Source organism: Xenopus tropicalis, chromosome 2, assembly GCF_000004195.4.
Source record: "Xenopus tropicalis strain Nigerian chromosome 2, UCB_Xtro_10.0, whole genome shotgun sequence".
Classification (NCBI taxonomy): domain Eukaryota; kingdom Metazoa; phylum Chordata; class Amphibia; order Anura; family Pipidae; genus Xenopus; species Xenopus tropicalis.
Window position 1 is genome coordinate 92,090,166 of NC_030678.2, and position 17,314 is coordinate 92,107,479.

The window sequence follows — 17,314 nt, forward strand, 5'->3', positions numbered from 1 at the left end:
TTCATATTTCAATGTATTTCAGCAAAATTTCAGGATGATTTCCTCAGTGCTGTGATTTTTTTCCATAACACAATACTTGTCAGTTTCAGTCATCCATAATTACATACATTTGACCCTGCTTCATCCAGGTGCCTGTCTGTTTCAAGTTTTGACCCAATGCAAATATGTATATTAAACACCATCATAATGCCCTTTAAACCATTACCAACACCAAAAAATCTTTACTGTTCAGCATCCCAAAGCAAAGTCTCACCTTTAGATTTCTATGTAGGTGTCGGCTTATACATATAAATTCTTGTTGATGGCTTGGCAAGGCAAAGTAGTACCAAAGTTTTTTAGTTTAACCTTGATATGGAAGTCACATGAGAAGTCTGTGTATCATCATTATGACTGCCTGATGTCTTTGTAAGGCCAAAGGGAAGCCAAGTGTTTCTACAAACACTTGGTTCCTGATGTGGCATTCTATGCCAGGAACAACCAGAAGCAGAGAGATCAATAAAGTTGGTGCCTTGCGCAAATAAAAATGTCAGGGAAAAAGGAAAAATTCTGAGCTGTTATTTTTTGTGTCTACACAACTGAGGAGCTTGCTAACGCAGGCTTCCTTTTTAATAGACCTGTTTCTAGTAATATGAGTACTGCTGCATAGGCCACTCAAGTGACATGTAAAGACAAACAATGGTCCAGGACTGGATGTTTTTCATCACAGGGTACTGTGATTGGTGCCAAGATACTGGTGAACTGCTAAAGTGGTGCGGTTATTCAAAAAGTTATCCCGTTCTCAGACTGGAAACTATAGGTCTGTTAGTCTGACATCAGTGTTAGGAAAGCTTTTGGAAGGTATAATAAGGAATGAGATACTTGAATACATTGCAAATAACAATACTACAAGTTTGTGTCAGCATGGTTTTATGCATAATAGATCTTGGCAAAATAATTTAATTGCCTTTTATGAGGATATGGCAGTGAATGTGATCTACTTGAACTTTACTAAAGCATCTGATACAGTACCGCACAGAAGGCTAATGATAATTTAGGAATATTGGCCTGAAACATAATATTTGTCCAACATTTATACCATTGTTATATAGCCTATTCTGTTAAACGTTATATCTTGGCAAAGGGCCATTGGTGCTAAAAGTTTCTTAGTTTTATTAATTATGGGTACACCACAGTAAATAAAACACCATCCTATATCTACATTTGTGACAACCAATACTGATGGTAAAGACTCTAAATTAAACCTCTGATCTACCTACAGCTGCCTTGAGGGAATTTTAGGGAACCCACTATTAGTATCAGCATTATCTTTAGAGTATTTTAATGTTCCAAAACATTACATGTTGAAAAAAAAATCTAATTTTAAATGAAAGTATAACTTAAAAAATTACAATTGAACCTGTCATATATATATATATATATATATATATATAGCAAGAAAATGAGCTGCACTCACCAGGACTTGGCAAAAATATAATAAGTTTATTTAAGAAAAGAGATCCAGGATCTCTTTTCTTAAATAAACTTATTATATTTTTGCCAAGTCCTGGTGAGTGCAGCTCATTTTCTTGCTTTATATTTTTTAGCTAGCAGCCTGGGCATTTGAATTTCAATAGGGTGTGCTCCGTTTGTTCTTGTGGTATATATATATATATATACTGTGTATATATATATATATATATATATATATATATACATACAATGCAGGTAAATTCATAATGAAACTTTGAGATACTTTGAGATATATATATATATATATATATATATAGGTATCTGAATTATTTTCTAAGTCTTCAGGATAAAAGAAGACAGTTTAAAATAAATAGTGCTGAAAAAAAATAAATACGTCACTCAGTGCCATTTCATCTTCCTTGCAAAAGAGTAGAGGACGGTATGCAAACAAATTACTGGCACAGTTCATAAAACTAATCCATTCTTTCACTGTTTATTTAATTTTGTCCTGTGTATATTTTATCTTTTTTTATATTCACAAATTGTTTTAAAATTAACTGTGCCATGATAAGTTCTTTTGGAGATGTCATTTTTTTTATAGGCAAGCTTGCTCCAGTCACTGTTACCACACAGAAGTGAGTGAAATGATGCCAATGTTTATCCCTTCCCTATTTTTCTGTTATCTCTTTTCCTCTGTGTGTGTAAGATTATCTACTTTTTTTGTGAAATTCTTTTGGGATCCTACTAGATATCCATATGTATGACCTTTTGTATTCTGTGAATTCCATTTTGTTTGCAAAATTTGGGTTTTCTGCATTTAAACCCCACCATATATGCCCCAGGTCAAGTGCCAAGTGGCCCAAGTCTTATTTACCACTCAAAATAGACATTTCTATCTTTTAACTCTTTTAAAAGTTGGTGGCATCTCACTGAGTTGATGCCAGTGAGCATCATACAGTATGTAGAATAGCACCATTTTTTAATACCTAGTGCCAGTTGCAGGCCTATACCCTGGGTGAGAATCTTGCAACACTTCAGCTTAGACAGTCTTTTGACTAAGGAAAGCTACAGTCTACCTTGTAACCTTGTATTGCATCTGAATCCATGTGGTAAATCCCCCAACAATCCAGTTAACCTTACATGTATTTTGCTTTTTTGTGTCTTACTGCGCTGTACATTCTCACACTGTGTGGAGAAACCTTCACCAGTTTCTCTGTAGATATATAGCAGAACACTAAGGGGCAGATTTACTTATGGTTAGGGTTTTTTTTAAATTTATTTTATTTTTATTATTCGTGTAAAAAAACCCTGAATTTTTCTAAACTCTATCTAGGTCATGTACAAGTCAAAGAGATTTGTCCTAGGTAAATTGTACAACCTTTATTGTACATTCTTTACTCATAGTTTCTTTTAATTTTCTTTTTAATGATTTAGAAAAAACACATAGTTTGCTTTCCATTTTTGATCTCAAAAAATGGAATAAAAAAAAAATTGCCATCTGGTGAGCTACTATATAAGTTAGTGGAAAGTGTATTTTCAACATTCAAATTATTTTGTTTTTGGAACTGGTTGCATTTGTAAAAGTGAAGGGACCAATGGCAATGATTAACAATTACAGTAATAATATTTATCACATCAAATTTTAAAAAATATTATTTGAAAATGAATAAATCTGCCACCCCATCTAAGCTTTTTTTACAGCCTTACTGGCTAAGTCAATAGGAACTAGGTAGTATCACAGATATGGATAGTGAAGAGTGAATCTGTCCCTTTTCGCTTCGCTGAAAAATTTGCGAATCTCTTTCGCAAATCTTTTGGCCTGAGACAAGTCTTTTGACGCGTGAAACAACTCTTTTGATGAGAGAGACAATTCTTTTTGGCCCAAGACAATTATTTTGACCCGAGACACTATTCTTTTGATGAGAGAGACAATCCTTTTTGGTCCAAGACAATTCTTTTGACGTGTGAGACAATTCTTTTGACACTGGCGTCAATTTTTGGACACACTGTGAATTTTGTCACCCGTTTCACGAAAAAACGCCAATGGCGAAATCCATGCTGCGAATCCATGCCTGCCAAATTTTTCACCCATCACTAAGTATGGAAGCTGTTATCCAGAATACTCAGTCCTGGGGTTTTTCAGCTAAAAGATCTCTTCGCTATTTGGGTCTGCATACCTTAAGTCTACTAAAAATGCCTCCAAATTGATTAATTACAAGATTCAAGTGTTTTATCATAACAGAGAAAAAAAGAAATAGTTTATAAAAATGTAAAATGATTCTATGAGAGATGGCCTTCCTGTAATTCAGATCTTTCTTGATAACTGCTTCCATACCTGTGTATAGAAGAGAATATGGGCAAGCAATCCAGCCTCATTTTACTAAGACATGTCCAGTCAAAAGTGATAATAATTTATTGTTGTAGGTCTTCTATTCCAGAATTAGCAGAAACATCCTGTACTCACAAACTTTAGAATTTTCTTGTATATATCTTAAAACTTATGGCAGCACAGATATCCCCTGTATTATAATTCTGTGACTTTAGAAGTGACCATTAATGAAGAGAAAAGTTTGTAAAACTGTAAATTTTAGCGAAACCATGAAATTTGACCAAAATGCATTAGAGTCAAATGGAAGGCAAGGTTACATTGCAGGTAGGGCATTTTTACCTCTGCAATAGCATATACATTGCCCTGCCTTGTTATAGAAGCTCCTTTCCAATATGCTACAACTGTTCTTCAAGAGAGAACTTTTTTAAACATGGCGGGACTATTCTATCAATATGGTACCATCTAGATATCCTTTCTCCCAGTTGCTCAGGCCAGAAATTCTCTAAATCAACAAGAACAAAAAGAACAAATCCCCCATTTCATTTTTCTTTAATTATGCAATGTAGCGGCACAATTAATTACTACTGCTTGGGCATTTTTATTCCTACAAAACAGACTACATGAAAAAATTCTCAGCTAGCAAAACCCGCAAAACTGTAGCAGGTTAAAAAGTTTATCCCTAGTGACCAGTTACGATGCGATCAAGTGACCATGTAAAATGCCTGATGTAGCCACTTAACAACAATTAACTGTCCTCATTTTTATGACCAGTGGCAGTTACTGAAATGCCACATACAATATGTGGCATTTTTAAATACAATATTTAAACATGTTCCTAGTGGTTCTTTTTTTTTTTAAAAAAGCAATTTAGGTTTTAGTTCATGGTATATAGGTTTAAAAACAATTATCATGACAGAGCATGGACTATATTTGAATGTATGGAATGTATGAGTATGTGTAGTTGAATGTTATCATCTTCATCATAGTATGTGCCAGGCAATTATATCTGATCTCTAGAGTGAAAGCTGATGACAGCTCGATGAAAATTATTTTACCTTTTGTGTTTTGTTTGATCTAAAAGCAAAATTTGTAAATTTTATCATATTTTGATGTTTGTCTGTATTTCATACAACTAGTCATAAACATTATCAATTGTTTACCTCTTGGTTATGTATCAACAGTTTTTTTTGCTATTTTAATTCCCTAATTAGTTATAGGAAAAATTAGTGAAAATATTTATAATTTGTGCTCTAAAAACACTCTCTTAAAACATCAAAGTGTTTTGTGCAAAGTCCTGTTTTCCCAGTGTAGTCAGTCTTTGGAGTCCCTTCTTTTCCTTATCACTCACGCTAGTCTGCCATGACATTCTGTATACAGTATAAGGACCGTTAGCTTTGAAGTGCTGGATTAGCCAATGCCAGATTGTAGCCACAGAATAACAAACAATACAGGTTCAACAGGAGTTCTCATCAGTGATTCATTTTTCAAACCTAATTTCACTGCCACTTACAGAAGAAACATTGAACTCATAGTCTGTAGATAGATATATGAGCTTTATCTGGTGTCCTTTTGATTGGAGGGTCAGACAGTTGGGAAAATTCCATTTTTGGGCGATTATATTTAAAAATTCCTGGCTTGCTTTTATATGTGGTTTCAAAAGTATTGTTGTGTTTAAATGGGAAACCCTTTAGGCCCTAAAAGCATTATCCATTATACTGCTTTTATGTTTCTATGCTTCATTTGGTTCATACATAAAAGCATTTGCTTCCATGCGAGTGAGGAAAATCTTACTAAATATCTATTTATGTGTGTCCTGTTATTTTATTTTCTGCATTTGTTGAGATGGTTTTATGCAGCTTTAGAAGCAATTTGTGTTGTGTGGGATACATAAACCCATAGCATAGTTAAATTGTTTCCATACAAATGAGTAGGTAAGTATGAAAGGTAAAACACAGATGCAGCCTTTTATGTTTTTCTTTTTTTTTTCTAAAACCATCAATACTAAACAGTTCCTTATTGTAGACATCTGTCTGTTGAAAAGCTTTTTTCTGGTTATGCAATCACATTTACCTCACTATAGTCTAGAGAAGCATTACAGGTTTCTTCGTGGGATGCATACATACTGTATTATTTACTTCACCATCAAGGGAAACAAGGATTTCATCACAGACTAATTTGTCTTGATATTGTTGGTGTAGAACTGTTGCCCTGTTTCTATTCATTTGTTCTGATTAGGTAGAACTCTCAAACTTGACTAACCTAAGGCGAGCCAGAAGCTCCAAATGTTTCTTCTTGTCTTGTGCGATTGTCATTTTATATCACTGGGACTACAGGTATGATCTAACACTAGATGGGTAAATATTGGTATATCACACTGCTACAGTTACGCAGTTTTTTTTATCAGATTGGAATGACTAGTATTATAGAAGTTTAACAGACACTGGAATGCGTACATATAAGACTGAGCACCACTTAAGCAGCCAAACATGCACTGATATAATCTTACAAAACATAGTTTCATTAACTTTTCGGACTGTTATCCAAATTATCATCCCAAGAATTTTTGTACCACTGTGATTGGATAACAATAAAATTTGTGCATGTATTGTGTATCTGACAATATCCTTGGGGGACCTACAATGCATTTTCAGGAAGTAACTTTGCTATGATTGGTGTCTGCCAACTATTTCATGTTCAGAACATTGTACAATTTGTTATTTTTAGGGCTTTATCCTACAATTTCAATCTAATTGTCAGTTTTAGATTGTTGCATTTAAATGTACGATCGATATCTGAACGTTCATCAAAAGAAGAAGACTAAAATCTGAATGTGTATGGCCACCTTTACTAATGAAATTTGCTGATTAACATCATCATTTTTTGTTCCTTTGAATTTAACATCTAGGACCTTTTACTGCAAGTTTTAATACACAAAAAAATGTTTCACCAAACCTGGTAATAAAATTACGCATCCCACCTTAATATAAACTGTTCTCCTTCCCACAGTGAGCCTTGTTGTTCTGCACAAAATGAGGCGTCAGTCTTGCTATAATACTTAATTAGGTATTTTTCTGTTTAAGTCATTGGTATGTACTTTTGTTTCAGAACCAATTTATTCAGAAAAAGATGCATGTATTCAAATATCTATTTACTTGTACCAATCCATGTATTTTTAGCCTCTTAAATAGCTATCAACTATTACAACTATACATGTTGTACTGGAAAGTTATTCGCTTGCTCTTCCTGTCAGTTTCTAAACAACCATAAAGTGGACAAACACAAAACAGAAAGATACTATAGAACACCAATGTGCATCATGTCTAAGGTATTGGTCAGTTCTAGAGACAACAGATGGAGGCTGCTTCATTTAGGGGCTGATTTACTAATCCACGAATCCGAATGAGAAAAATTCGGATTGTAAAATGAACATTTTGCGACTTTTTCTATTTTTTGCGATTTTTTCGTCGCCGCTACGACTTTTCTGTAAATTGACGCGATTTTTTCGTAACCGTTACAAATTTAGTGAATTGTCGCGACTTTTTCATTGCCATTATGACTTTCGTGAATTGTCGCGACTTTTTCATAGCCATTACGACTTTCGCGAATTGTCGCAATTTTCGTATTGAGAGCTCGAAAAAGTTGCGACAATTCGCGAAAAAGTCGCATTCGGACGCTTTTCGGACGTTCGTGGATTAGTAAATGTGCCCCTTAGTGTACATACTCTGCTTGGAACCACCACAGTTGACTGCAAATAATGAATAGAATACACCCTCATGTGAAGTAGGGTTATTGTCATCTTCTCAATTTGTTATCTATTATTGTATAATCAGTTGATATTGATATTATATTGATATACAATTTGATGAATCTGCTCATAAGCTACTTAATACCATGCTAAAAATTACAGCTGAGGCAAAATGTATTATGCAGGATAGAGCTGAAACTGAAACCCTACAAATTGAGAAGTTAAGAGAAAAATATATGAAAGGAACATTTTCCTTAATGAACATTAACAATGAAAAAATGACATTATCCATGATGCAAGATATAAAAACTAGCTAGTTTCAAACAGACATTTCTAGCAGCTTTTATTGCATTTTGTTCAGATGCGCTTGTGTTTAGATGTGAACATGCGCTTATAAACTGTAGGGAAAATCACAAACTTAAATATGTAATTGTTTTGCAGAAAAGTCTGTTAACAGATCCTTTTCAGCAACAATGCATATACAGCCATGTAGGGGGTCAAATGCGCTACATATTTTTTTTTTTATGAAATATTTTGTCGTTGTCTGTTTTTATATACCCCCAAAATATATTATGGATATTACAGTTTCTCCACCTCTCTATTTCTCCATCCTTACCTTTTACAGGATAGTAAGACCAAAGGGCCATTTACTAACCGTCGGACTTTAAGTGCAAAAAGTCACAGATTTGCTATGCGTCTAAACAGCAAAAAACTTGCCAAGATAATTTAGAATTCTATGGCAAATGTCCCTTCCCTTTCCTGAAAGATTCTTCTTTTGCCGTGAAACTTCAGAGGTTTCAGATTTTTCACACTAGTTTTTGTGTGACAATTCAAATTCCAGTTTTCAGGGTGACAATTCATAAAGCAGTTTCTCCAACTTTTTCCTGTGCAGACTGTTTCAGTTTAGATTTTTTGTTTGTGGAAAATAATTTAGTCGAATTTTAAAAATAAAAATATAAGAAATGTTAGAGATTTAGTAAATCTGCCAGCAGGTATGGTTGGGTAATATTTTTTTGTGTTGTTTGTGTAAGCTTATTTTAACCTTCTACCCAGACAATGAACCCAAATCCAACCCCTTGGATGTTGCGCCCCGTGACCTTAAAGCAGGTGCTTATTTTTTAATTTCTGGTAAGGAGGCAAGTTCTGGTTGCATAAAAACCCAATATAATGTCGAATAGAGCCTCCTGTAGGCTGCCAGGCCACATAGGGGTTATTAAGTAGCCAATTATAACTCTTATTGGCACCCCAAAGAAGCATTTTCATGCTTGTGTTGCTCCCCAACACCTTTTCCATTTAAATGTAGCGCCCTTTCAGGTATAAAAGGTTGGGGATCCCTGATCTAAAGGCATCTAATCAATGTTTCAGAAACAGTGAGTAAAGTTCACAACATTATACAAAATCAGTAAGTGCTATAGCAGAAACCAGACCAAATGTTCAACAATCAGCAAGTATATGTTCTTTAATCTTCTTTTTACCTTTAAATAAACTAAAACACATCAGAAGAAATAATGAAGTAAGGTAAAAAAAACACTAAAACATAAACTTCCACATTAAGCTGTGCTGTTTTCTGTTTGACAAAATGTCCAAAACAATGTGATAAAAGTATTTTCAAAAATAAATGGATAGAAGTATTCTGATATTAGCAGTTTTTTTTTATTTAACATATTGTACTGTATGTATGGCATGGAAGGATGATTTCAATGAAATTAATAATATTTTTACCTCCTTTTCTGAAAGAATGAGACATTAAAAAGATAGTAAGTGCATTTTGTGGATGTTTCTACACTATAAATCATTGATTATTTTGGCACCAGTTTTTTTATCTTTTTGAATTGCTGGGATTTTCACTAACTCTTAAAAACTTAAAGGGAGTGATACTCCCCCACTAACAGCTTGATGACTAGAGATATGTCATTAATTCTGTTCTTGCACATAAGCTTTTCTGCTCTAAGGACAAATAATGGCTTTTCACTACTTTCCAAGTCGTCCTTATTCTCACAAACACATTTAAAAAAACATGTACTGTACAGTATGTTTGAGGTTACCTTCAAAGATTTTTTTTTACCTGTTAGGGTAGAAAGACTAAAAAAAAACTAAGTGAAATATAATTAGATAGCATTTCAGATATATATATGTGGACAGGCGGCTGCTATAGAAAACAATTCAAGGTTCTCCAAATCAGGGTAGACATTCAATAAAGAGGACAATCCTATTCCTTGTAATAGAAAATAACCTTATCAGATAAAGACCAGATTTAAAACTAAATATAGTGTCCTGAATAGTGATGAGTGAATCTGTCCGCTTTTGCTTCACTAAAAAATTCTCCAAACAATAGGAAAATTTGAGAAACTGCAAAAAAATGCACTTTTTTTATGTGATTGCACCCATGTTGATGTGCCGTGCCGATTTGACACGACCATACCCATGTTGACACAACTGCACCTATTTTGATGCAGCCATGCCCATTTTGGTGCAGTCGTGCCTATTTTGCCGCCAACGTAACTTTTTTTATGTACGCCAAATTTTTTCATGGTGAATTTTTTTATTGGGAATCTTCAGGAGTTCTGACCTGAAAAAGGATGATGTCTGATCCCAACAGTTGAATTAGGTATAATGATCCAGGAGTTAAAGCCCAAGTGATTCATCACTTGTTAGAGAGGCCCCATAGAGGACAGGCATCCATAAAAGGTTTCCTTTGTTAATACATAGCATGTACATAGGTCAGTTATTCGATAAATGGGAAAGTGTTGATTATTGCTGAACCTCTCAGAAATCAGTCAAGTTGCACATTTTGTAAAGTAAGCAAGGTACTGCTAAGGAACCTGCTAAGAGTTGTTATGCCTGATCTAGTCCCAGAACATCCTACACAGAAACTGACTTCACATGAGAAGCTTTTAGTTTTAGTAGACCTTTGTATAAAAACGAATACAGATGTTTGAAAATATCAGTTGAAATCAGTGCTAAGATTGCTTCAGACTCCTAAAGGCAAATAACACATTTTCAAATATTTAACATACCTGCCAGCCTTGGTTATTATCATCTCAGTTCCTGCTTCATGAAATTTCTTCCAAAGCTCCTTCTCATGGAGGTACACCTTGATGTTTTCTATAGTCTAAATAATGGAGAAAGGATACTCTGGTCATTTAATTTTGAATGCTGAATCTGCTATTGTCTGTGGCATTCTTACTTTTACAAAATATAATATTTACATTACATAACTGGAACACTGGTATGTTTAAGTTTGTTGTTATTTTAATAGCAAAATAAATTAAAAACCGCAATTAATAACACACGTAAATACATTTAGAAATCAAATCAAAGAAATTGTTGGATACAGACATTCGTACAGAAATGTAGCACATCCTGGAACCTGGCAGGGCCAAAGTTATAATTTAATTAATTGCCAGCCGTGTCTACAAAGGCAATAGGTATCTATAGAAATTCTTCCTTGAAGTAAACTAAAGGAGAACTAAAGCTTAACTAAAGATGTAGGCTAGAAATGATGTACATTATATTTTGTGCTTCTGTACCACCCCAAGGCAACCACAGCCCTTTAACAATGATGATCTGTGCCTCCAAAGATGCCCCAATAGCTCCCCAGCTTCTTTTCTGCTGCTTCACTGCACATGCTCTCTGCTGCTGTCAGTTACTAAGTTTAGGGACCAACTCACATTATACTATATACTGTATATAGGATATAAATGTCACAATATAAGTTTAGTAATTAACACAGATGATTACTGCATGGCAGCTCTGAAATCAGTGCAGTTAGCATCAGACTTTAATCATCAACCTGTTCGGAACAGCTGATGACAGACAAACATCATTTTCTTTGCTTGATGATTTCCAATGACCCCTAAGCTTAGCTTCTCAACATCTGCTCAGAGCACACTGAGCATGTGAGTGTCACTTCTAACAGAAGTGTCCAGTATGTCCAGTATGGTCACCCCCTGTGAGAACTTTAGGACTGTATCATTACTACTATAGAGAAATTGAACATTTAGGCTTGTTCAATAAGTTCATTATATAAAATATGGCATGTCTAGCCATATTCATTTTAAGGGTTTAGTTCTCCTTTAAGTTACAAAGTATAATTCATCCTCATTGTGGGCCTTCAGGTTTTGAAGAGTTTGGCACAGGTGTATAAAACACATTGGGCTATCTATAAGACTGACATTGGAAGTGACATTTTTTTTTTACCTGGTATGGATTTGTGGCGAAAATTGTGTTTTTGCTAATGGAAGAAAAAATGCCTTTTGACTATAGGTTCCAGAATTTTGAATTTACTGGCAAATGAAACAGGACAGTTTCACTCATCACTAGACATTATTGAGAGCAGTGTATTTTACGTTTGTGAGTATAATCCCTATTCCTGATGGCAATTACAAGTGGTCATCAGTACTAATATAAGATTCCATTTGTGATTCTCATTCCATCTATGTTGAATTTTGTACATTCACTCAGATAACATGTGTGGGGTAAACTGTGTAAGGAATCTTTCTTTCTTTTCATTCCTTTCCTAAAAGTATGTTTTTTGTTTCTTTTCCCCTTCTTAACATAAGTAGTAGTTATTATTATTAATAATAACTATAACATTTTAATATATCCAAATAGAAAAGGGTTGGATAAATAAATAATAATAATGAGACTGTGTGAGGAGAGTGAACATTTCAAGACTAAGCTTGCCAAAGTACTGAAAGCAGAAAGCCCACCAGAGATGGAATCACATTAGATCACTTCAAATAATGATTTAAAATTACCATCTCTGCCAATATTTTATAAAACATGGCAGAAAACCAAGACTGTAACACATGCATGTCTAATTTTGAAACCCATTCAAAACATTTTAAGTTTTCAGCAAAATGTCTAATCTTCTATGTTTGGATACACAATCCATTCCATATTATTGATGCCAAATTCATTAAATGATATGAATCAAAGCCATTTCATGTATTCCACTTACAAACAAAGAACACTTACATTTTTGGATCCTGGGAAATTTGGGGAGTTCAGAATTCATTTACACAGGATTGTTTGCCTTGGTTTTGACAGGGATTTAAACCCTATATAAAACTGTCCCACATTACTGTTCCACCTAAAGTTACCGAGTATGTACTGTAGTACTCTAAAGTATATAAGCAGAAATTTAATTACAGATGTAAGAGAATATAGCAATAAGAATGCTGCTTACCAGCACAAAGTCAGTCACACAAGGACTGTCAGTCATCTTGCTGTTATCTAATAGAATTTAAGAAGCTCAACCTAAGGACATATATTTAAAAAATGATGAAAAAATGTGGATACTGCTATACTCACTCCTCTTACTGTAATTATAATGTTAGATGCATGCCTAATCAGAAACCTCAACATGCATGTGCAGGAAGTGATGTAGTTCACGTGTGTGATAGGAAGATTCTTAATATACACGTCCATTACATCACTTCCTACCATGCATGCCCACTGTGTCATTCCTTGGCCCAAAAGGTAACCACCACCTCTTCCTCCTCTTGATTTTGTAAACAAGTATTCAGTGATGGCAAGGTTATTTTTGTTTTTTTACCATATAGGCATCTGTGGGCCGCCCCCTTAAAACTGCCCAAGAAACAGGCCATTGAGTTCTTAATAGTAAATTACACTGTTTGAATTTGTATACAAAGATGGACATGAACTTCTAACATAAGAGAGATTCATCATAGTATTTGCATCTAAATTTACTGAGGCTTCATTATGTATCAGCCACAAATTCAGTCTTTTAACCTTAGTGTTTAGGACTTTTCATAAGTGAAGCAAAAGACTGTACAAAATCATCTACAATTGCATATAAACAAAAACACAAATTGCTAAATCTGATTTTAAAAACAGATCTTGTGTTGTGTTACTAGATAACAATGATCAAATTCAATACCTGTGGCAGAATGTACTGTGTGAGGATATATTGCTTTGAGCAACTGAAAACCATTATGTTTAATGGGAGCACTGCACACAATCTACTGTCTAAATCCTGAGTATCTCTCCTAAATTTCTGATTTCTCCTATTACCCATGTCCTAAAACTGAGACATTAACATCTTAAGTAAAATGCAAAGAAAGCCATCAGTACAGGCTACTAATTTGGGGTTCATAACAATATCCATTGCATCACTTCCTACCACGGACGCCCACTGTATCATTCCACGGCCCACATAATGTTTACAGCTGTGCCTTTAGCTGTGTGGGTTTCTGTTATTTTTATATTATTTAATATATAGTGATATTATCTTTCAGTGGATTTAACTTGTTATAAACAAAAAGAAATCAACACACTTTCTTTAGGTAAACTTGCCAATAAGTAGTTTTCAGGTCCTGATAAAATAATCCATGGGTCCTTAGAAAGGTAGATAGATTTTAGTCACTCCATTATTTCACGCCTTCTCCCTCTTGTCTGGTATAATGCCAGTGACTGAAAGAAAGCTCATGTAATTCCAACTGTCAAAATGGTATTCAGCTTTAGTTGAATATCTTTCATGGGAAAGGCATTTGGTATTAACAATATCGCATTTAGGATAATGTTTTATTTGTGATATTGCGTTCCAAAATAAAGGTCAACTGCCCCTTTAAATATATATTTAGTAATATTTATGCTTCCTTTAAAATTACTTAATGAAGCTTAAAATATATACAAATGTCTCATAATCCCTTGACGTCTATTCAAATGCAGTGTATTGTATGCAAATTACTATAACAGATACAGCTCTTTCCAAGAATCTTTCATTGAGCTGTTGTAAACACTCAGTGAAGAAGGTCTGTGCTGTTACAAGAGGTTGTGAGAATTATTTTTCTTTTTTTAACACATAATAAAGGATTTAACAGCACTGCATCCCTTTCCTGACAGTTTCTTTCTACAGTGTAAATTGAAATGAATTGAAATTGAAAAATAGAAAAATACCACTGAAAGTGTTAGAAATATGCAATTTTTTCAGGACTGCTTTATTTGCTTCTTACATATTTCATCAGTAGATTGCTGGTAATTCTGTGACAGTGCTGTAGATTCCACAATATGTGGCATGGAAAGGTTTAAGCTGGTACCTTTAGTGCCTCTAATGTAACCCTGATTACTACAGGGATGAGTAAACAGAATTCTCAAATGATGAGGTATCTTTGAGCGACACAATGGCAACTCTATATAAAGCTCAGCAAAGTACACAAATAGGCACTTTTGAATAAAAAGTTTGCTGTCCATATGCATTCTGCCCAGTTTTATAAAATGACCTCTGAAAAACAACAATATTTCTCAAGTCACAGGCCACTAACCATTCGCTGAAGTGATCCCATATGAATGTCTCAGTTGCTGTTTAGCTGTCTCCATAGTGTAGGAGAAGAGAAAATAAAAACACAAAATGGTATTTTACATAAATCTATGGCCAGGGATATATGAACAGACAGACAGGTAGATATGTGTGGAATGCACAAGTATGTATGACTTCAATGGATCTGGATCACTTCAAACATTTTTTGAATAAAAACTTAATAAATATAAGTCTACATAATCTGTATGCCAAACCACTTCTAGAATGTTATGGATTACTATAGCTGTAAATGGTATATTCAGTTGCAAAACCAAAGCATGTTAGTGTTCCAGGGCTCTGACAAGATTCAAATGATCAATTATTTTCTGGATTTCCACAGGAATATAAATGATGTTTTATATAGTGATGTTACTTCTTTCTGCACTTTAAATCAATGTGCTACAACCAAATTGCTTATTTATAAAGGAAAGAGGGGCATGAGAAAGAACTACTAAAATACAATAATGTAATATCTGGGAAGTGCCATTATGTCCTTTAGATCTTTATTTTAGATATTTGCTATACAGAATGAAGAACTCTACTTACAGGACTAGCCTTTGCTCAGTATGCTAATACTGTTTACTGGACTTCAGGAGCTTGACTTTTATAGAAAGTGCTCTTCTTTCTCTCTCTCACTTCTCTATTACAAATGTTTTTGCTACAAAAATAAGTAATTTTTCCAATGAGCAAAGTGAAAATAATGCTGTGCTTTGTAGTTACTTAGAGTGTTAATTGGAGCAGACTGCAACCTTAAAACAGTTGTTTCTTTAGACAGATATACTGCCAGCCCCTCTGTAGGTTTGTAGTGGCTGGCGCCTTCCTCAGGCTGTTTGTTACCTTGGCTTTGATCCTTTGGCACTATATACTGAATGCGACTCATGAATAGTAAAATTTCATACTTGTCCCTTAGGTCACATTTTAATTCCTGTCTCAGAGCATGTAAAAAGATGATATATTTGAGTCTCTTCCTTCAGAACAAAAAAAGGGATTTGGAGCAAGAGATTATGGGCTCTACTTGTATTTTTGGCATAAGAAAGCTGGACGGGACATTTGTCTTTTACTAGTCCTGGCTCAATGAAGAAGACAAAGTATAATTTTTCCTATGGATCCAAGAAGTAAAAAAGGATAGATAAAATATTCTTTCATTCTTTTATCAATGGGACCAAAAGAAAATCCAAACTAATAATATATGGCTGGTCATTCTAAATTTGCACTTTGAAAGGTTGAATAGAAGAGGCACATGCATTTCATGTATGGTAAATGAGTGTAAAGCAATTAATAGAAATGTAAAAAAAAAAAAAAAAAGAAGAAAAACAACAGCCAAGTATACTCATTGACTTGAAGTGGAATATTCTCAAAAAAATGATTAAAGTAATATCAATAATCTAAAAATTAGCTACCTTATTGCCCTTCATATTTGCTATATAATGTGATCCAAATCCTAGCTTTCTAAAATGTGCCAAGGAGACATTAACCTTCAGGACAGCCTTTATAACCTTCTTTCAAGGCCTTTGTATTTTCCAAGCATCTTCAGGTTCCCTGTGTCTGCCTAACAAAGGCTTTGACCAATGATCCACTTACCCCTGTAAATAATGACTAGGTGGAAGATAGAAACAAGCTCTGTGGTTCTCTAATTGGTTATTAGATCAGGTGACACAAGTTATGTGTCAGTAACTGTTTAGATTACACATTCAATGCAAGCTCTCATCATTATAAGATCTGAGGTGAGCTTTCAGATCAGATATTTTATTAATGTTTAATATTGTTGCCCTCCTGGACACCGAAGGGTTAATGGAAGAGGATCCTTGACTGGGCTAGAAAGGCAGGGAGGACTAAAAAGTTGGGCAGTAGCAAGGGTGGTGTGAAAAAAGTTGCTAGGAGAGAATATAATGGGTACAGGGAGTTCCGTTCCCACCATATGCATTAGCACAAAGGGCAACATCCCACCCTCCCTTGTTATTGCAGTCACAGCTAGCTAGCAGTAGGGAATGCTTGCCAGGTGGTTAGGGGCTCAGGTTCCTCTGCCTAGTAGAGTATGGGTCAGTACCTCCCTGGGTATTGGGCCCAGGAGGCATTGGAACGGAGTGACAGTGTGGCTGCACCTGGTGGCCAGCATGGCAGGGAGGCCCGTTCACTCCTGTGGTGTGTTCTGTGCAGTGGCAAGCATTCCCCTGTTACTGTTATTAGTTAGAGATTTGTATGTTCGGCAAATACTGTTTGTATAAATAAAGCTGTGGCCTTTACAATTCCATCCTGGACTCTGTATCAATTTATTTGGGGACCTTGGGGAAAAGGGTAAGGGACTGGTTCAAATAAGTGGGATATAGGATGACACTGCCCCAGTCAAAATCTATCTTTTCTGTTGTAGAACTGAATTGCTACCTCTAGTTTAAAAAAAAACGTGCCTTTGGGGGCTTAGACAGTCAATTTTTCCACCAAGCATAAAGGAATACTTTTCAAAAGTCTT

General features: G+C 34.7%; 1 protein-coding gene across 1 annotated transcript in view; it reads right to left on the bottom strand.

The window, feature by feature from the left end:
* tbx4 (T-box 4) overlaps positions 1 to 17,314 on the bottom strand; it is a 100,130-nt gene that overhangs the window by 49,217 nt on the left and 33,599 nt on the right. The window contains exon 3 of the mRNA XM_002933826.4: positions 10,541 to 10,635. Within this exon, the coding sequence (XP_002933872.1) occupies positions 10,541 to 10,635 (95 nt within the window). The remainder of the gene's footprint in view (positions 1 to 10,540; positions 10,636 to 17,314) is intronic.